At 48.1% G+C, this 20075-nt stretch overlaps 2 protein-coding genes across 4 annotated transcripts; one reads left to right on the top strand and one right to left on the bottom strand.

The window, feature by feature from the left end:
* Positions 1-31: 31 nt before the first annotated feature.
* Tnfaip1 (TNF alpha induced protein 1) lies at positions 32-13927 on the bottom strand. Of its 2 annotated transcripts, none has more exons than XM_052194643.1 (8): positions 13776-13927; positions 10743-10848; positions 7447-7766; positions 6464-6633; positions 5977-6066; positions 5847-5899; positions 4907-5102; positions 32-2792 (listed from the first exon to the last, which is right to left on the bottom strand). In XM_052194643.1, exons 3-8 carry the CDS (start codon positions 7649-7651, stop codon positions 2556-2558), a joined length of 951 nt encoding a protein of 316 aa, XP_052050603.1. In that variant the 5' UTR covers positions 7652-7766; positions 10743-10848; positions 13776-13927; the 3' UTR covers positions 32-2555. The 2 variants fall into 2 exon arrangements, with proteins under 2 accessions (XP_052050603.1, XP_052050604.1); XM_052194644.1 differs by having other exon boundaries at positions 10743-10844.
* Positions 13928-14101: 174 nt separating this feature from the next.
* Ift20 (intraflagellar transport 20) lies at positions 14102-19997 on the top strand. 2 transcript variants are annotated; one of them, XM_052195392.1, is made up of 6 exons: positions 14102-14246; positions 16225-16455; positions 16600-16728; positions 18232-18317; positions 19154-19257; positions 19629-19997. In XM_052195392.1, exons 2-6 carry the CDS (start codon positions 16320-16322, stop codon positions 19708-19710), a joined length of 537 nt encoding a protein of 178 aa, XP_052051352.1. In that variant the 5' UTR covers positions 14102-14246; positions 16225-16319; the 3' UTR covers positions 19711-19997. The 2 variants fall into 2 exon arrangements, with proteins under 2 accessions (XP_052051352.1, XP_052051353.1); XM_052195393.1 differs by lacking the exon at positions 16225-16455.
* Positions 19998-20075: the final 78 nt, after the last annotated feature.

The raw sequence follows: 20075 nt of genomic DNA, 5'->3' as shown, positions 1-20075 counted from the left end.
TCTGCTCACTGCAAACATGGCTCAGCACCACTGCAGTGGAATACAGTTTTATTAGAAGTTAGTGTTTACTTCTGTCACTTAGGGTAAGCAACCAAGATTGCAGGTGTGTAGTATTCTTTCGTGCCAGAACCTGTGTTACCCTTAAGGCCAACCAGTCCCACGTCCCAGGCTCAACAGAGCACACGGCTGGTGTTTGTTAGCAGCATCCAGTCTGACCCTCATCATGTTCTGTTCTTACATCCCTTGGGCTGCCTGTGATCACAAAACCCATACTGACAGCCTTTAGGACAGCCTGGGAAATCTCACAGACCCCCCCTAAGCCACAAGTCCACATCGCTTCAGTATTAGTGTTTTCCTTAAACCGAGGAGGAATTTTCAAAGATGAATGCCCAACCTGGGACTCCTGCTGCTGTGTTTTCTCAGCCCAACGACTAGACAGCACTGAACAGCAGAGCATATGGATGTCAAAGCACCACATAGAGGCTAAAGGGAGTGTGGAGGTAAAGAGGCAAACTGGAAACACAGCAGGGAGCTGGGAATCTGAATATTAAAGGGCTTCTTGGGGACAGCTGAGAAAACAGATTGGTGGCTTCACACTGTAACATTCCAAAGTCTGTGGGAAAGATTCAGAGTCAAAGCCTATATTTGGCCAAAAATGCTGGATTGTCATCTCAGTTCCAGTGAGGTCTGGAAGAACTAGTAGCTGCTCATCACTAAGGTGCCTGGCCCAAGCATCTTAGAGCTATTTATACATTCAAGATTGTGATTAACACAACATGCCTGATTACTAAGTCACATTTCCCATTTCCCCTGCTCTGTCGTGTCAGGTCAGATCCTTGTGAGAGCCCAACCCTGGGCTTGGCATCTGCCTGTAGTTTCTAAGAGGTGAGTTATGTATGCCCATGTGGCAATCATAAGAGTGGTCAAGAGATGCACCTGACATTCTGTGTCCCTTCTTGAGCACTGCTGATGGCCACACACTTCCTTACAAACAGCCCCCTCCAGTGACAACATTCCTCTGGAAAAAATCCAGTTAAGAGAGCCAATCCCAACAAAGAAGGGTACACCAGGTCTAGATCTTAGTACCTCCATGGTCAGTGACTTAAGTCTTCCAAAGGCTTAGGTTGTCCTAGTTACTACATAGTGGAGATTCATCACTGGGGAGAACCACTACCCAGAGCCAGAACATAAGCTGAGACATGGTGTCAGGGGCTGCACCCCATCTGTGGACACTGCTGGCAGCATGGGGCTCCAGGAGTTGGCTGGCTTCAGCTGAGAGCTCCATAGCCTTATGCTGCCGCTTCTTTCTGGCCTGCATCACAGCTTTTAGCTTTATGGTTTGTGGGGACAGCATGTCTTAGAGCTGAGCATACCCAAGAATGAGGCTCAAACCAAAGAATTCTGTGATGTGACCCTACAATGTAGGGGTGAGCTATCTTTCCCCACAGGATGCTATTAAAACCATTTTCAACTTAAATATCCTTTCCCTCTTGGCATTCTTGGGCTAGTCAGGCTGACAAGCCAAAGCTGGTCAGTCTAGTTACCTTTTTTTTTTTTTTTTGGAGACAAAGTCTATGTAGCTGGCCTGGAACTTTAACTACATAGCACAGGCTGGTCTCAAACTTGTGATCCTCCTGTCTCAGCCTTTCCTTCAGATTTTGTAAGAGAGGATCAGTGTCAGAAAAAGCTTTGGGTCAAGGCAGAATAGATTCTCCTGAATAATAGACATACAAAGTGCTTTAAAGATGGGTCCTAGGATTTTGTAAAGGGTGGAATGAGTGTGTGTGTTTGTGTGTGTACATGTGCACGCGTGCGTGTGTGCGTCTATTAGGTGGGGTCCTGGAATTCTGCAGGGGAATGCTTAGTCTAGCCTTTCCCTCAGACTAGAAACCTGTCACTTCGTAGACACTTAGTGAGCATGGCATGTGGATTGAACCTGGCACCTTAATCTTGCTAGGTAGAAGTATTCTAACACTGAGCTATGCCACTAGCCCTCCTTTTAAAATTTTATATTGAGGGTCTTGCTATGTTGTCCAGGCTAGCCTAGAACTTGTTATCCCACCTCGGCCTCTCCATGGATGGGATTATAGGCACAGCCACCATGCTAACATCTAGATTTAAAAACAAACAAAAATCCAAGTTATATCAATGTTTAAACACCTTAGGAAAAAAAGGCTGCCTTTTCTGTTCAAAATGGGTTCTCACAGCACCAGAAGCCTCCTTTCCCCTAGAACAGAGCTGTTCCTGTTGGCCTCAGCTGAGGAACTAAAGAAGCTCTTCAGAATGGCACTCAGCCAAGAGCCCAGGGAGTCTTCCTGGCAGGAGGTGGGAAGTCAGTGCACTCACCCTAAGCAGAAGTAGCTCCCTGTTGGCAGGAAGTGGGGTGGCATCTGGAGGTGCTGGGGGAGGGGGCCAGGCAAGCCAGTGGCCTTTCCTCTCCCAGCTCCCTCACCTCCCAAACAGGGCTGTTTAAAATTTTAGCAGGCTCCCAGCTAGCAGGAGCTCTATAGGGTGGCCGTCAGGACTTCTTGTGCCCTGATTTCCTAAGGGTCTTATTAGTCACGATGAGCAGACTGATGTCCGAGCTGCCGGTCGTCATAAGTGCTATAGCGCTTGACGTGAATGCGACGGACTCGGTCCCGTAGTTCAAAGGTGTCCTCATCTTCACTGGGGGAAGCCTGGCTGCGGCTCCGGCTTGTGGCCTCCAGCAAGGAATTGTCTGGGACTCGAGGGGTCTCATAGAGAAGGACATTGAGTGTTTCCTCATAGATTCTGGCCTCTGGGAATTCCACCTGGAATGAACAGAAAAGACAGAGTGAGGTTTCATTTAGTGAGGAAACATCTAATGTAGGAGTCAGGTGGCTGTCCGGCTAGCAAGGGAAGCATGAGGGGACACGAGAGTATAGATCACCCCCTCCAGCTACCCTGGAGCATCCCACAACTCATGGCTAGAATGCATGGGTATGTCCAGGTACAAACAACTCCATGGGCTGGGTGCCAGATGGAGTCTGAGCTTTCTGGGCTGCAGTTTCTCTATGTGTAAAATATGACACTTTCTTTGGTTTTGGTCTTTTGAGACAGGGTCTCCTTATAGTTCAAGCTGCCCCAGAATCAGAATTCTACCTTAGCCTTCTAAGCACTTCTTAGCCTTCTAAGATTACAGGTACACCGCTGGGCGGTGGTAGCGCACACCTGTAATCCCAGCACTTGGGAGGCAGAGGCAGGCAGATTTCTGAGTTTGAGGCCAGCCTGGTCTACAGAGTGAGTTCCAGGACAGCCAGGGCTATACAGAGAAACCCTGTTTCGGAAAAAAAAAAAATCCAAAACAACAACAACAAAAAAAAAAAAAAATAAAAAATGAAAGATTCCAGGTACACCACCCTGAGCAAACACCTCTTAAGAGTTATCAACATAGCAAAAAGACATACATTCTTTGGCTCAGTGACTAGCCCAACACAGTAAACAACCAAATAGAAATAGAAAGCAGCTGCTTAGCCAGGCTGGGTGATGCCCATCTATAATCCCTGCTACCTGGGAGGCTGAGGTCAGGAGGATGGAGAGTTTGAAGCCAGCCCACCTAGTGAAATCCTGTCTCAACCACGGGGTGGAGGAGCAGAGGCTAGCTCAACGGGTAAAGGTGCTTGCCACCAATCCTGACAGCTTGAGTTTGGTCCCAGGACACAAATGGTGGAACCCAAATGAAAGAACGCTCGAAGCTGCCCTGCTTCTCACACACAGGCCATGGCAGCGCACCCTGCTACATGAAGAAAAGAATAAAGGAGCAGCTCCAAGGGCTGCACTGCTCTGCTGACCTAGAATGGCTCCAGCTGGGCCTGCCTCCTGTTTGGGGAGTGAGGGCTTAGGGAGTGGGCCCTGCCACCTCTGCTGCTGCTCAGGAGCTGGATGCTGACTCCACAGCCACAGCCCCTCTCCTGCCCCTACACCCACTGCCAAAGCTTGCTACCTGAGATAAGGGGCTCCCTCCGGAGAGTGTGGAGCAGTCTGGGGCTAAGCTTCTCGGGTCTCAGTACTTGTACCCTTTATTTCCCATCACTTTCTAGATAACCTGCGTGGCATTCCCCACAGTAAACCCCTGCTGCAAGTCTCCAAGTGCACACTCTAGGGAGGACACCTGCTGATATCTGCAGAAAGGGAGGAGCTGGGTCCATGCACACTGTCCCCATCAAGTAATTCCCACAATTGACTATAGTGGACTATGCCTACAAACCTAGTACTAGCGGGCTGAGGCAGGAGGAATGCCATGTATTTGTAGCCAACCTAGCCTATGTAGCAAGTTCCAGCCTGAGCTTCAGAGACCCTGTTTCAAAAATAGTTCGAAAATAAAGAATTAAATGAAATAAAAATATAAAAAAATTACAATAATTTCATAAAAGGCTCATCAGGCACTGTGATTCACTCCATCAGCTCGGGACGCCAGCTGACCAGGACCGCTATGCTCACCTGGCGGCAAGAGCAATGTTTGAGTGGGAAGTACACCACACTGTTGCTTCTGAGTTGTGCCTTGCTACATATTGGCTACTCAGACTCTCATTCCCAGGTCTGCAAGGAGGGAAACAGACCAATGCGGTTTAAATGGCCGCCCAAAGTCAGACATCTGAGAGAAAAAACTGGGACCAGAACTGCAACCTGAGTTCAAAGACCTGGCCCTCCCACAGCACCAGAAAGTTCCTTGCTGCTCAGTGGGCTCTTCCTCAGCAGCTGCTGACAGTTTCTGACCATCCTCCAACCTCTTTCCAGATTCTGTCCTACCTGGTGCCATCATACCATATTTTGGAAAGTACATGTGACTCTTCTGTTGCTGTGGCACGGTATATTGGGGCAGTGCCAGTGCTCCATCTTGGAGTCTGTGTGATCTGTCTCCTGGCAGGGGAAAGTCCATACATACCTTCGTCTGCTTCTTCTCTGTGGCATACACAATGGAGGTGCAGCACACCTCTGCCAGCTTACGACCCTGGCCATAGAAAGACCAGCAGCAGATCTCATCACCAATGACATCCTTGATGAAGAGCACGCGACCATTGAAGCGCAGGGACAGCTTGTCAAACAGTTCAATGTTTTTCAGCAGGTGATCATCAGAGTTGCTGAAAAACAGAAGCCCAGCAGGCCTGGGTGAGGTTCCAACACGAGGGGCCTGCTGGGAAGTGCTAGACTCTCCGTTCCCTGGTCCTATCTTGTTAGCATGAAGATAAGGCAGAGGGACACGGGGGTGGAGGGCAACCTGTAAGACTGGGGCCTGTGAGGGAAATCGGTGGAGCTGGCCCTCAGCTACAGCAGAGAGCTCTGAGGGAAAGAAGTGACCCTCCTTCAGCCTGGAAGAAAGGGTCCCTCACTGCTACTTCGGCAGTGTTCCTTCTTTGCCAGGGGGTGATGCATTGTCCACTGGGGGGCCAGGAGAGTCTAGGAGAAACCTGGGACTACCTAACCACGGCCTGTTATAGAGGCACACGGAGAAGCACGGCGCCAGGAGGACTCAGCTCATAGCTTCCTAGAATTCTTCTTAACTCAGATAATGGCTGGCAATATCTAACTGCTGGCATGCTCTTGATATGACACAGGCATGTTTTGTGTTTTAACATCTATATGCCAACCAGGCTACGTAACAAATCCCAAATGTGTCTACCCTGAGCTCCCTTCTTTGCTCTTAGCAAAGGTGGTTTCAAAGCCGAGACCCAGGACGGTTGGTATGTTGGGAACCTGTGCGATCCCTCAGGCCGGCTGCACAGCGCCTCTTCGGGTGCTCAGCCCTTTAACCGCCCCTGCTGCTGCCTCCCCCCACCCCCCCACCCCCGTCCCTTCCCCTTCCCGGGCCGCAAAGCCCCACGTACCTGGTGTAGGAGTACTTGTTATTGCTCCTGTTGTACAGCAGCTTCACCACAGGCTGCGAGGGAACAAAAGAGTGAGGGCTTACGCCAGGAGCCCGGCGTCCCCGGCGCAGACCCTCAGGGTGCCCGGTACCTTAGTGGAGGCTTCAATGAGCCTGTCCTCCTCCCTCAGGGACGTGATGATAGGGATGTTGCACACAGGCTGGTAGGAGTCTTTCTTGTCCTGGGTGACAGAGCAGAGAGCTGCCTTGAGGAGTCTGTGCTAGCCAACTTTAGCCAGGGACATCCCCAGGCCTCTGCCAGTCACCCCCTGCCTGGGTAAGGAGGTGCCAGACAGTTCATGACGTTCTTGGTACTAGATATTGCCAGCCAGGAAGCAGATCCCTGCTGCCAGAAATCCGAAGCTGCTATCCAGGCACATGAACTAGAGGCCCAGCCTGCCCATAAGGCCGAGCATGAATCCTAGGGGCAGTCTGCTGGGCCTGGGCAGCTCCCCATCGTTCTGACTGGGTCTGGACTCAGCAACCTCATTTCCAACACAGCTTCCCAGGGGTCAAGCCTCATGTTCCCAGAGGGACAAATCCCGACCTCATCACACCACGAGGGGACACTTTGCATACCTGCAGGGCAGTCTGGCACATGGCCACCAGCCCTTGAATGAGGTAATATTTTGCTTCAGCCATCAATTCCTGGATTTCTTGCCGGCTTTGAGGGAGGGTGATGGTGTCATCTCGGAGGTAATTCAAGATGGTGCCAAAGTGCTTTCCACATCGGTCTATGAGGATCCAGCCTAGGGATTTAGAGGGGTCCCACAGGATTACTGTTTGCCTCCAGCTGTGTCCAGCCCTGGCAAAGGCCACCTGAGAGAGGCAGGCAGGCAGGCAGCAGGAGGCAAGGGAAGGAGCTACATGAGGAGTCCAGAGGCCAGGCCAGGGTGGCTCAGAGACTCTAGGTCTCAGGACAGTGCTGCTTGTCCCTATCCTGAGTTTGGGAACTGCTATCTTCAGTTCTTCTCTGTGGAGGACTAGATGTCTAATGCTGGGACCACTAGGGCCACCCTGGTGATACAGAAACAACCAGTCTCTCCTTACCTTTTGCCCTCTGCCCAGGTTCTACTGTGTTTATGACAATCTTATCCTAGTTGGATATAAATACATAGGTCAGCTCTGAGACAGTTGTTCCAAATTTAGCTTCAGATCTGAGATTGACGTGTCGTGTCTCAACCTCCTCAGTGCTGGGATTACAAGCCCGTGCCATTTTTTTTTTTTTTTGAGATTCTATTTGATTTTTTTTTTCTTTTTTTTTTAAGACAAGGTCTCATATAGCCCAAGCTGGCATCAGGTTCATTATATAGTGGAGGCTGGCCTCAAATTTCTGATCCTCCCGTCCCCACCTCCAAGTGCTAGGGCTGCAGACGTAACCACACCCAGCCTGAGTATGATAATGAACATATAGCATCTGAAGGACATCTGAAGCTCTGTTAAACGTGTATGAATTAAGGAGGAAAAGATTCTAGATCTATTGGGCTCAAGCCCAGCCTGGAGCCATCTCAAGATGCTCCCTTCCTCTCCCTTACCCAGCATGCCCGGATGCAATGCCTCACCTTCTTTGTCGGTCAGCACCTCCATCCGCCCACTGAACATGGCCTTGAGCATGGTGTCGTGCCGGGTGAGGGCCCGCACTGTGGTGTAGTACAGGGAGCCTCCCACATTGAGCTGCACGTACTTGTCGCCCAGCCCACCTCCCTTGAAGCCACTGATCTTGGGCTTGGCCCCTGAGGCTGGGCACAGACAGGTGTCCCCTGACATCTCCCGCTGCAGGTAGATCACCACACGGCAGGAGGAAGGCTTAGAAGGCTCTGCCGTGGTGGAAGTGGTCAGAAGTGAGTGGCCCGCAGAGGCCAGGGCCTCATACTCTCAGTGCCTGTAAGCAAGAGGCAGAGAGAGCACTGAAGTTAGCAGGGTAGAGATCACAGGGAGGAGGGACAGCAGCAGGAACTCTGATACAGTTTACTTCCCAGATAAGCCCTTCCTCCGTGTACTGTTTAGATTCCGGTCAACTTGACACAAGCTAACGTCACCTGGAAGGAGACCTTGATTGACAAAATGACTCTATCATACTGGTCTGGAAGTAAGTCTCTGGGAGCATTTCCTTGATTAAAAATAATTAAAGAGGAGTGGGGGTGGGGCACCGCCTGGGGAAGGTGGTCGTGGGTGGCATAAGCAGGCATTCTGGCAAACCAGGAAGCAGCCTTGCTTCTGCTCCTACCCCCAGGCTCCGGTCACTATGATCCTTTACTCCATTTCCGTCAACAAAGAACTATGACCTGGGAAGGTTAAGCAAATAAACTCTTTCCTCCCTACACTGCTTTTGGTCACAGTGTTTTATCACACCAATGCAAACTAGGACAGTGGGCAACAGCAAGAATGCTCCCCACGCTGTCCTCACAGTAGTGGGAGCCAGCTCTGGGAACAGTCTCCCTGGCCACCTCACCAGCTCCTCTGGGATCAGCTCCACTTCCGGCTGCAAGGAAAACCCTTAGAACTAGCTAAGGGTCAGCTGAACAGATCTCCCCGGGATCTACCAGAATGGTTACAGAAAATGTTTTCCCAAGATTCCCAGGATTCCAGACTAACCAACTGGGAATCTAGCCAGCCTAGGAGTTTCCCAGGAACTAGGGGGACAGGATGCACTTCCTGTCTCAGGAGTAGTCCCTCCAGGATCCAGGTTACCATTAGTCAAAGGTAGCCAGGATCCAGGAAGGAAAACGACTGTGGTTCTAGGAGAGCCTGGGAAGGGCCGGCTGGAGAGGTGGCCAGCCAGGGAGCTTGGCTAGAGCTGCCTGAGCTCCCACAGGGTTTCCTGACCTTCCCCTTTCTCAGTACCAGCCCTGCCCCAGGTTCCTGTAATTGTCACCATTTTTCAAGGCAGAACAGCGATGGCTATTTTGCTGCTTTTCCCCAAGAGCCCTTTTTTTTCTGTCCCACCAAGAATGGGGAGAACAGACACAATGACGCTAAAAATGAGTAAGCTCAAAAATCAAGGGAAACACTAAAGTTCAGAGACCTGAGAAACGGCTAACGGAAAAGTTGGGTCTTCCTCTTGCTTTGCTTTCAGTTCTTTTTCTTTTTTTGGATTTTCAAGACACAGGTTCTCTGTATAGCCCTGGCTGTCCTGGAACTCACTCTGTGGACCAGGCTGGCCTCAAACTCACAAAGGTCTGGCCGCCTCTGCCTCCTGAGTACTGAAATTAAAGGTGTGAATTACCAATGCCCACACAAGATCTTATTCTGTTTTTGTTGTTGCTATTTATATTCTAAATTTTAAACCTGTAGATTATAGATTGAAAGAAGTCTGAATGTAAAAAAACATTGAGTCCTACCAGGGAGTGGTGGCTCACACCTTTAGACCCAGCACCAGGGAGGCAGAGGCAGGCAGACCTCTGTGAGCTCCAGGCCAGCCAGTTACATAATGAGACCCTGTCTCAAAAAATTCAGTAATAGGAGCTGGAGAGATGGCTCAGCGATTAAGAGCACTGACTGCTCTTCCAAAGGTCCTGAGTTCAAATCCCAGCAACCACATGGTGGCTCACAACCAGATGAGATCTGACACCCTCTTCCCGTGTGTCTGAAAACAGCTACAGCGTACTTATTTATAATAATAAATAAAGTCTTTTAAAAAAAATAGAAAGCCTGGCATGGTGGTGCATGCCTTTAATCCTTTAACTCGGGAGGCAGAGGCAGGTAGATTTCTGAGTTAAAGGCCAGCCGGGTCTACAGAGTGAGTTCCAGGACAGCCAGGGCTACACAGAGAAACCCTGTCTTGATAATAAAAAAAAAAAAAAAAATTAAGCCAGAGATGACAGAAGGAATTTGGACGGTATGCATGGATGATATGTAAATATGACAGTACTTAATGTAAAGGACTTGAGCAGTCTCAGATTTTGGTATTTATAAGAAACCTAGAGTCAATGCCACACAGCCATGGAGGGATAATTGGATGATGATGATTTTGAGATGTATGTCTATGATGTTGCACTGGCTGTTCTAGACCTTCATATATAGACTAGGCTGATCTCAAACTCACAGCAATCCACCTGCCTCTGCCTCCTGAGTGCTGAGGTTAAATGGCAATGCCACTGCTCCTGGCTGTAATCCAAACTACCACTAACAGGCCAAGGATGGCGGCTCACATGTATGATCCAGCACTTGGAAGGCCGAGGCGGTCTGGACTACAGAGGCCCCATCACAAGGTTAAAATGAAAAAGAAGAAAGTCGTATGTTAATTGGCAGAATGCTCGTCTAGCATGCATGAGGTTGCGGATCTGATTCCCAGCAGCATATAAACTAAACGTGATGGCCCATGCCTATAACCCAAGCATAGGCTGGTGGAGGCAGGAAGACCAGGAGTTCCTCAGCTACCAAGACTCTGGGCCCAACCTGGGACACAAGTGACTCTGCCTGAAGAACCAACCAATCAACCAATCCCAACTATCATTAGGTGGTGTACCTCTATAATACCAGCAAGCCCTCCAGGAGACTTCAGGTCTAAGCCCTGCCTAGAAGACCAAATGAGTCAGAAGCCAACCTGGTCCAGATAGCAGGATCTCTGACTTTAAAACACAAAAAAAGAATATAGTAGTAATAAAAAGTCACATACTGAAGAGGTGCCTCAGCTGTTCTGAGCACCAGCTATTCTTCCACAGGACCTGGTTTCAATTTCCAGACCCATACAGCAGCTCAAAACCATCTGTAACACCAGTTACATAGGAAAACAGGGGATCTGATGAGGTATTATGTCTTTTATGGGAACTGCACATGTGGCATACAGATAACATGTGGGGAAAACAGCCATACACACAAGATTCAAAAAACAAAAAACAAAAAACAAAACACACACCTTTAATCCCAGAACTTGGGAGCCAGAGGCAGGTATCTGTGAATTTGAAGCCTTCTTGGTCTACAAAGCAAGTCCAGGACAGCCAGGCTCCACAGAGACACCCTGTCTTAAAAAACCAAAATTAAGTAGATTAATTAATTAATTAATTAAAAAAAAAAAACTCACTAAAATCCATTCCCCAAAGAAAAGGTATCATAGCTAAGTTCAATTTATGCTTAATTTTGTGGCATTGAATTTTATAGGCACTGGGTATATATTTTACCTCATTTAATTTACTTAACAATAAAACTATTTGGAACCTGTTATATTAAGCAGTAGGAACCACGTCAATACACTGTTCTTGCTTCAAGGAGTTCAAAGAATACCATAATGTTCTTAAGACTTGTTCTGTTTGGAGACAGGGTCTCTCGTAGCCTAGGCTTATATGATCCAACTTATATATCCAACTTATATGAGGAGAACACTGACTGAGTTTCCGATCTTCCTGCTTCCATCTCCTGAGTGCTGGGACTTGACACATGCGCCTACTTTATGTGGTGCTGAGGATCAAATCCAAGATCTCATGCTTGCTAGGTGAGCTCACTATAACCTCAGCTCAATGATAATTAAAAAATAAATAAAGTTAGCATTTATTATGCTCCTACTGTACAGAAGAGTGCTGCCCTCAGGGACCCCACGTACCAGTGGAAGAAGACAGACTAGTTGGGCATGGTGGCCATGCCTTTAATCCCAGCAGTGGAGGTTCCAAGCTACATAGAGAGACCCTACCTCAAACAAAAGCAGACTAGAAGCCACACTATAAATGAGGAAACTAAGAGGCAGACAGTTATAGAGGTGATCGAAGTCACTGAGAATACAGGAGTGGCATGAGAATTATCAAGCTGAGGCTTGAGACCAATTGAAGATGACATTTCAGCTAAGGTCTGAAAAGTATAGTCTAGACAGCAAGAAGCAAAGCTCCTGTCTAAACAAGTTTTAGAGGCTGAAGAGATGGCTCGGTAGATTAAAAAACATGTGTAGGGCTGGAGATGGCTCTGTGGTTAAGAACACTGGCTGCTTGCTCTTTCAGAGGTCCTGAGTTCAATTCCCAGCAACCACATGGTGGCTCACAACCATATGTAATGGGATCTGATGCGCTCTTCTGGTATCTGAAGACAGTGACAGTGTATTCATATAAATAAAATCTTAAAAAATAAAACAAAACTGATTAAAAAAAAACAACAAACAAACACATGTGTGTATTCCTCTTGCAGTAAACCCAGATACGGTTCCCAGCACCCAAATCAATAGTCTTACAATACCCTGTATCCTGTTTCAGGGGATCTGACACCCTCTTTTGGGTGCTACTGCATGCATGCACATGGCACACACATGTACAAACAAAAATGTTAAAAAGTGAAACAAGTATTATGGGGCTGGAGAGATGGCTCATCAGTTAGGAGTACTAGCTGTTCTTCCAGGACCTAGGTTCAATTTCTAGCACTCATATGGTGGCTCACGACCATCTATAACTCCAGTTGTAGGAGTTCTGATGCCCTCTTCAGGTCACTGTGGGCTCCAGGCACACACACAGGCAAAATCACCACACACATAAATTGCTAAAATGGAACAGGTCTTGTGGACAGTACTGACATGGTGGCTGGTATACAAGAGGAAGGGGGAAAATGGTCTAATGGAAAGCCAGAGAAAGCGAGTACTACACGACAGGAAAGAGCTGCATTTATGGGAATTGCAACAGACTTTGGGAACTGGGAAGGCTTCTAGCAGGGGAGTGTGATGTGGTCTGATTTATAGTTTCCAAGGACAACTGGATGCTTTGTGGGACTCGAAGGTACATGAGAGGAAATGGGAAGATCGGAGGAAGATGTGGCCCAGGCAAACGATGGCAAACGCTTAGACCACAGAAGCAATGCTGGAGACAGAAACAATGACAACAACCAAGATGGAACCAACTCTTTAAATACTGGAACACTCAGTCGTTTCCTGCTATTCCTCATGTCTTACAGGTAAAACCTAGACCACTGGTGCTCAAACAAGAGTAGCACTCTTTTAAGTATTCAATATAAATCAGCTTGTTTAACTAAAACTGACCCTGAGAGATTTCGGTATGTCCCTGGAATGGTCAGGGGTGGGGCGTTGTCAGGGGAATGCTATATTGGTGCTATATTAAGTAGCATATCCTTTTTACTTGCTTCAGTGTTGGATCGTGGATGAAACGAGCTCCGGAAGACTGACATTAGTACTAGAATGCTAGAATGGTGAGCGGCTGACTGCCTTAGCGCAAAGGGGGAAAAATCAACCCCTCAACAAGTTTTAGCAAGTTCCTCACATACTTTGTGTCCAATCCCCATTTCCCTAAAAGCAAGGAAGCACATAAACACGTTCTACCAAATCAAAAAAACTCAAGTGACTAGGCTTGCCAACTGAGGAAATCAAATCGGAGCTAATCTATTCTTTTCCTACAAAGCAGCCACTTTGAGTCCTAGATGACGTCAGACCACATTCCGCCCAGACCAATGAGTTCCAAGAGTCCAATAGCAGGTGACGCCCTAGGAAAAAATTTCTGAGAGGATGAAGTTTCCACTGATAGTTTCTGTGCTCTTTCCTCTGGACTTCGCCTGTGGTAGAGGGGTAATTCTGGGGCTGGGAACATACACGTGTCTCTAGGGGAACCTAGAAGCCAAGCAGAACAAAGGGCAAACGATCGCGGTAGTTCAAAGACTTGGGGTCCTAAAGGAAGGACACGAGGTACGGCGAGAAGGTGGGAATGCTGGTTTTGGCTACAAAGGTTAGAAATCGTGGAAGGAGCGCTTATGTTTCACCCAAAGGATCTCCTGTGGAAATGGAGAAACATCCCATGTCTCTGGCAGTGTAGGCTGCTCTCCCGCCACACCCCTCCTTTTCTGAGGAACTGAGATCCGTGGTACCTCCCATCCCCAAAAGAGAAGACCTTAATTTCATCCCCGCGCTCCGTCCCATGCCTTTTGCCCAGAGCCTGTCCTTCCCCTCTGCACCCGCACGTCTGGCTCTCACCTTCCACGGTGGCAAGCGGACTCCGTGCAGCCTCTGGCCTGCGGCTGGCTAGCTGCAATCTCGGCTGTGAGCTCACATCCTGCGCCGGCCGACTCAGGAGCTCTAGAGCCTAGTCCTGCAGATCGGGAAACAGACTACAAGACCCAGCATGCACAGCGCGCGAGCTAGCGGTGGGGTCGAAAACCTGAAATTTGACTTCTTTCTACTTCCGGGTTTAGGAACTATCTACTTCCTGTGTTGTAGTCCCCGCCCCCCGCGCAAAGGCTTTTGGGCCTAGTGGGCCGTTACCTCGTGTTGCATCTATTTCCCAGCAAGCACCGCGGAGTGGGCGGATGCTAGTACTTCTGGTCTCGGGGGTGACGTGTGGCTTATAGGTCTTGTATCCGTGGCAGCAGCTGGTTGCAGTTCCTGGAGAGAATCTTCTACCGACAGTTGTCAGGGCCGCAGAGCGCCGCCGAGACGGCTTGCCAGGTAGGTCGTGATTTAAAGTCGGAGACTTGGAGGACTTGGGACGGAAGGAGGCCGACGCGACCCGGCGCTGAAGATTGGAAGGCCCGGGTCGAAAGTGGCGGTTTCCCCACCTCGGAATTTTTAGGGAGCCGGTTTACACTCGGCTCTGCCCGAGAGCGTGGCTCCCTAGATGCCACCAGGCAATCTAGATTCGGACATTGCAGGAGTATAAGTTAGTAAAGACAGCCACGCCATTTGCCCAGTTCTTTCTGTGTCTACGCCTTCTCCAAAACCCCACAGCTACAACTATTTGTAGTGCCTGCGGGCCTGGGAGAACCAGGGAGCATAGAGCCAGGCTCAGCCCTCATGCTTAGGAAACTCAATCCCAGGTCTCTGGAACATATTTGTGGTGGGGGGTTAGGGGTGGACTGGGAGGATCTGATAGTTCTCTGTATACCATTTCCCTGCATCTACTTTCTTACCCATCTCTTTAAACTGTCCTTTTCCAGCCATACACTCGATCCAATCCAGATTGATGGCAATCGTGTTTGGCTCTTTTCTCCACTTTTCTCCAAAGTGCTGCATTAAGCATTACTAAATTCTGTCAATTTAGCCATCATCTGATTTCTGAACTCCTCCTGTTCAGCTTCAAGTCTTTTCTTCTGTTACAGCCTACTGTTTCCACATGAATTCATTCATTCCGCAAACATTACCCGAGTGCCACTAACCTGCAGGCAGCCTGCTTAGAGATGCTAGGCTCACAATGAGAAATCTGGAAGGTACGCTTCTGTTCTGCTCTTCCCTGGTCCCTCCGTTTGACCGAGGCAGTGGTCTTTCCCAATCTGATCGATAGGCCCTGCCGAAATCCACTGCTAGCTATTACCGTTAAAAAAAAATACCCAAGTTTATCCCTGGGGCATTTAACCATCCAGCTCTAGCCAGCTGCCAACCTAGCTACACGGCTCCCTCTTATTGTTTTGATTCCAGGACCCTTTGTGTCCCATATGCTTTTCCCTGTGCCCAGAATGTCCCTCTCCCTTCTCTTAGAAGATTGTTTGGACATGTTTAGGTCTCAGATTGTTTTTTCTGAAAGCTTTTGTTGACTTCTCTGCCCACTTGAGTTATGGTCTCCTGTAGAATCCTGACAGCACTGAGTGCTGTTCCTCATACTCTGATGACAGTTTGTGTTTATTTGCTTACTGTCTAATACATGCATGTTAACTCAGAAGGTGGTGGAAGGTCAAACAAGCATTTGCACTCATATCATATGAACTCTTCCATGGTACCTGGTCCACTTAGTCCCTGGGAGCTCTTAAATACTCTGTCCAATTAGAACAACACAAGAAGGCCTCTGTGTGTGTGTGTGTGTGTGTGAGAGAGAGAGAGAGAGAGAGAGAGAGAGAGAGAGAGAGAGAGAGACAAGGTCTTGTGTAGCACAGGATAGCCTGGAACTCAGTATGCAGCCCAGGTTGGTCTTAAACGTGTCAGTCTTCCTCTGACACAGTGAGTTGCTAGGGTTAGAGTTGTGCCTGACCATCGCTAGCTTTTTTAATTCTAATTTTTAATTTCATCCAGTTTTTTTTTTTTTAAGATTTACTTATTTATTATATGTGAGTACACTGTAACTGTCTTCAGACACCAGAAGAAAGCATCAGATGTCTTTTCTCTTTTCGGATGGTTTCGAGCCACCATGTGGGTGCTAGGATTTGAACTCTTGACCTTTTGGAAGAACAGTCAGTGCTCTTACCCACTCAGCCATCTCTCCAGCCCCTCATCCAGTTTTTGTTGTTGTTGTTGTTGTGCTTTTTTCTGACATTTCAGGGCATGGGTTTGAAAAGCCTTTTTGGGAACTTAAGCAGGGATTTATGACGCTATGACCAGCAGCTTAGGCCAGATGCACCCAAGTGAACTACAGTTGTCTCTTCTTGCTTAGTGATATTTCTGTAAAATCACTTAATGCAATATAGTCCTGCAGGTTCATGTGTCTGTTTTCCTCCAGCTAAACTGTGCTCCTCCAGGGCGGGCACCATGTTGCATTCGTCTTTACGCCCAGCATCTAGCAGTGTCGGCATGTAGTAGGCACTCAAGAAATGTATGTTGAATGAACGATGCCTATGCCAAGCAACTGGACTGTACTCTTTCCTGACCCTTGCTCCTATGACATACCTCCTGATTGCCACTATCACCCCTTCAAAGCAGACCTTCTCTAGGGAGCCTGGAAGGGAAACAGGTGAGGCTGAGAGCTGGAGGCAGAGGGGATGCGGAGTATGAGGAGGGCTTGATGTTGGCATCTGGGGATTGGCGTGGGCTGGGTGGAGTCTGGATCACCTTGGTGTCTGGGATGAAATTCAGGTTGGGGCTGGTTTCTCTGCAGCTATGGCCAAGGACATCTTGGGCGAGGCCGGGCTGCACTTTGATGAGCTGAACAAGCTTCGGGTGTTGGACCCAGAGGTCACCCAGCAGACCATAGAGCTCAAGGAGGAGTGCAAGGACTTTGTGGACAGTGAGTATCGTTGGAGACTCGGTCGGTGCCCTTCTGCTCTGAGCAGTTCCATTATCTGACCTTGACTAATGCTCTTGGGTCTGCTGGAATGAAGCTGCTTGCTCCCTGGTTTGAGCCTGGTCTCTGGACTCCCACGTGTACCCAACCTTCTCTGCTTGCCCTCTTAGACTGCCATGGAGTCCCACATTTAGTGCCAAGCAATGGTTTGGACTCGGGGAGGGTGGAGGTGTTTTTAGATGTGCTGTGATGTTTTTTTCTTTTAGCATCGTAAAATTCATGATAAAGAATTACAACTTGGACATGGGAAATGAAATTATATACTGTGATGTTACTTCTTGGTGTCAGGATGTGTTGTTTGGAGTTAGAGGTGGTGACTGAGGTCTCTAGGAGCAGCTTAGTACAGTGCTGACCTCTGGGCTACTGATCTCCAAGAAGCCCCCTTTCCTAGCAGCTAAGGCAACCCAGTACCAGTGGGAATCTTCAGATTTAGCTAGAGCAAGGGAATTTCCTTTCATTTTTTTCAAGACAATGCCTCATTATGTATATGCTGGCCTCAAACTCGTGACTCTTCTCACATAGCCACCCTTATGCTGGGGTCCAGGCTGTGTCATACACTCAGCTGAAGTAAGACATTTCTGGGCCATGGTTTCATGACAGGTTGCTTAGTGTCTGTTCCCAGTTGCTGCATGCTGTGGCCTTCTCTGGGCTTATTTTCATAAAATAAAACAGGGCCGGATGGTGGTAGTGCCCGCCTGTAATCCCAGCACTCTGGGAGGCAGAGGCAGAGGCAGGCGGATTTCTGAGTTCGAGGCCAGCCTGGTCTACAGAGTGAGTTCCCAGACAGCCAGGGCTATACAGAGAAACCCTGTCTTGAAAAAAAAAAATCCAAAATAAAAAATAAAACAAACAAACGAAAGCACAGCGGTGGTGGCGCACGCCTGTAATCCCAGCACTTGGGAGGCAGAGGCAGGCGGATTTCTGAGTTCGAGGCCAGCCTGGTCTACAGAGTGAGTTCCAGGACAGCCAGGGCTATAGAGAGAAACCCTGTCTCGAAAAATAAAGAACAAAACAAACAAAAAATTCCAAAAACCAAAACAAAAAAAAACACCAAAAAAAATTAAAATAAATAAAAAATAAAACAGGGTTCTAGTATACCAGGAACATTGGAAAAGCCAATGGGAAATGGGCGCCTAAGTGACGTGGTTACAGGCTGGAATTCTCACACCACCGTTTACTGAAACCCAGAGTTGAGTCTGGCCAGTCTAGAGTCTACTTGTGTTTTGAGAGTCCTTTTTGAGACAGGTAGGGCTGGGTCCACACTCATCTATGTTCAAAGTCTAGTCCTGGTAGCTCACCTGCCATAGACCAAGTGCCGGGAGGCTTAGGTTAGCGAGCATCAGACTGCATCCAACTGCCACAACACAGTTTAGAGGGGGCAGTTGGCCCTAACCCGAACCCACTTCCAAGTGATGCTAACAAGGATGTTTGTTCCTCTCCTCAAAGAAATCGGCCAGTTTCAGAAAATTGTGGGTGGTCTGATTGAGCTTGTGGATCAGCTTGCCAAAGAAGCCGAGAACGAGAAGATGAAGGTAAGGCTAGCGTTGGTCCTGGCCGGAACCCTGCTTGTTACATGGATGGGTTCAGCTTTTCAAACAGGCATTTCATAAGACGATTGCCAAGTTGATGTGGCGAGCTTATATGCCAGTATGCTTTAAAGACTTTATTTCAGTGTGGATGATGGTTTGTCTGTGCACATAATGTGTGCATCAGCATCTAGAGGTTAAATCCTCTGGAACTAGAACTAGAAATGTTAGGTTGTGAGCTGCCATGTGAGTGTTGGGACTTGAACCCAGGTCGTCTGGAAATAGAGTGCTTTAATGACTGAGCCATCTATCATCTATCAAAGTCCCCAGCTTTTTAGATTTATATGTGTGACTCTTTAGCCTGCATGTATGTATGTGTACCACCTTGTGTGCCCGTTGCCCATGTCTTTGGAGGGCAGAAGAGGGCATTCGATCCCCTGGAACAGTTAGGGAGCTGTAAGCTGCCATTAAAGGGCTTGTAGAACTGAACCTAGCTCCTCCCCAAGAACAACAAGTGCTCTAACCACTGGGCCATCTTTTCAGCCCCACCAGTACACGCTTGTCATTGCTCCCTTTGGTCTTCATGGTACTGCTGGTGGGTTTTTACTCTCCTTTTAAAAATGAAGACATGAAAGATGACTTGGTAAAAGGCCCAAGACTAAATGATGCCTCCCAATAGGCCACTGCATACACTCGCAGGCTGACTGCTCATGCCATTTCCCACCAGGTACTTTGTTTGGGATCAGTAGGTTTAGTCATGACTAACCATTAAACCGTGTCCTTTCTCTCTTGGAGGACTTAGGTGAGTTTAAAACCACGCCTTCTTTGGTAATGTTTCTTAGGCCATTGGTGCTCGGAATTTGCTGAAATCCATAGCGAAGCAGAGAGAAGCCCAGCAGCAGCAGCTGCAGGCACTGATAGCGGAGAAGAAGATGCAGCTAGAAAGGTAAGCAGCCGTGTTCGCTGCAGTCTCCTTTCCTTCTCCGCCACCTCGGCTTTCCTCGCCATTTCCCAGGTATCTCACTGGGTGTCCTAAAGACTTTAAAATTTGATAGAAGAAAATGGGAACTTAGTTCATTCCAAATGGCTTCCTGTAGTGTGAGCACTGATTCTTTTAACAAGGACTGAGGCCACTTCCCATGCCTTCCTAGGGATAGGTTTCTCCTCGGGTGGCCCTAAAGGGCTTTGCTTATTTGACACACCGGCCCTGCCTTCTCAATTCATGGTTTCAGCTGTCTACTCTATAAGCTCTATACTCTCAAAGAATTGTGTTTTTATTTCATTCTTTTCAGGGCTTCTAACAATTTTGTTTTTCAGGTATCGGGTTGAATATGAAGCTTTGTGTAAAGTAGAAGCAGAACAAAATGAATTTATTGACCAATTTATTTTTCAGAAATGAACTGAAATTTTCAGTTTTATAGCAGGAAGGCAAAAAAGTACCCCAACCAAAAAACAAAAACCAAACCTCTGTGCCATTCCAGTGATCTGACTGATGTATGTCACAGCAGTGTCAAGGGGCAGCTGGTAAGCAGTGCACAGCTCTGCCGGTGACAGGCAGCACAGGGCCTCCTCACCTCTTGACTTCTCAGCACAAACAAACTCTCTGTAAACTTGGAATCACTTTTTTTTTTTTGAGTAAATTCACAAAGCTCATAAGGAAAAGCAATAAACAGCATTTGCAGATGACTTGGTCTTTCTTCTGTGGTGCTGTGTGCATTATTTCCAGCCCTTCTGAGAACTGAGTTGTTCTACCCCCCCATCTAT

Source organism: Apodemus sylvaticus, chromosome 10 (assembly GCF_947179515.1).
Source record: "Apodemus sylvaticus chromosome 10, mApoSyl1.1, whole genome shotgun sequence".
NCBI classification, from domain to species: Eukaryota; Metazoa; Chordata; class Mammalia; order Rodentia; family Muridae; genus Apodemus; species Apodemus sylvaticus.
This window is presented reverse-complemented; position numbering and strand designations above follow the sequence as displayed.

Bases quoted from the DNA above. Each gene is read 5' to 3' on its own strand.
- Ift20 (XM_052195392.1), top strand. From the start codon at position 16,320: ATGTTGAATGAACGATGCCTATGCCAAGCAACTGGACTGTACTCTTTC. The intron at 16,456-16,599 runs GTGAGGCTGAGA...GTTTCTCTGCAG, and splicing joins GGAGCCTGGAAGGGAAACAG to CTATGGCCAAGGACATCTTG. The intron at 19,258-19,628 runs GTAAGCAGCCGT...TTTGTTTTTCAG, and splicing joins AAGAAGATGCAGCTAGAAAG to GTATCGGGTTGAATATGAAG.
- Tnfaip1 (XM_052194643.1), bottom strand. From the start codon at position 7,651: ATGTCAGGGGACACCTGTCTGTGCCCAGCCTCAGGGGCCAAGCCCAAG. The intron at 6,634-7,446 runs GTGAGGCATTGC...CTAAATCCCTAG, and splicing joins GGTGCTGACCGACAAAGAAG to GCTGGATCCTCATAGACCGA. The intron at 5,103-5,846 runs GTACGTGGGGCT...TCTGTTTTTCAG, and splicing joins AACAAGTACTCCTACACCAG to CAACTCTGATGATCACCTGC.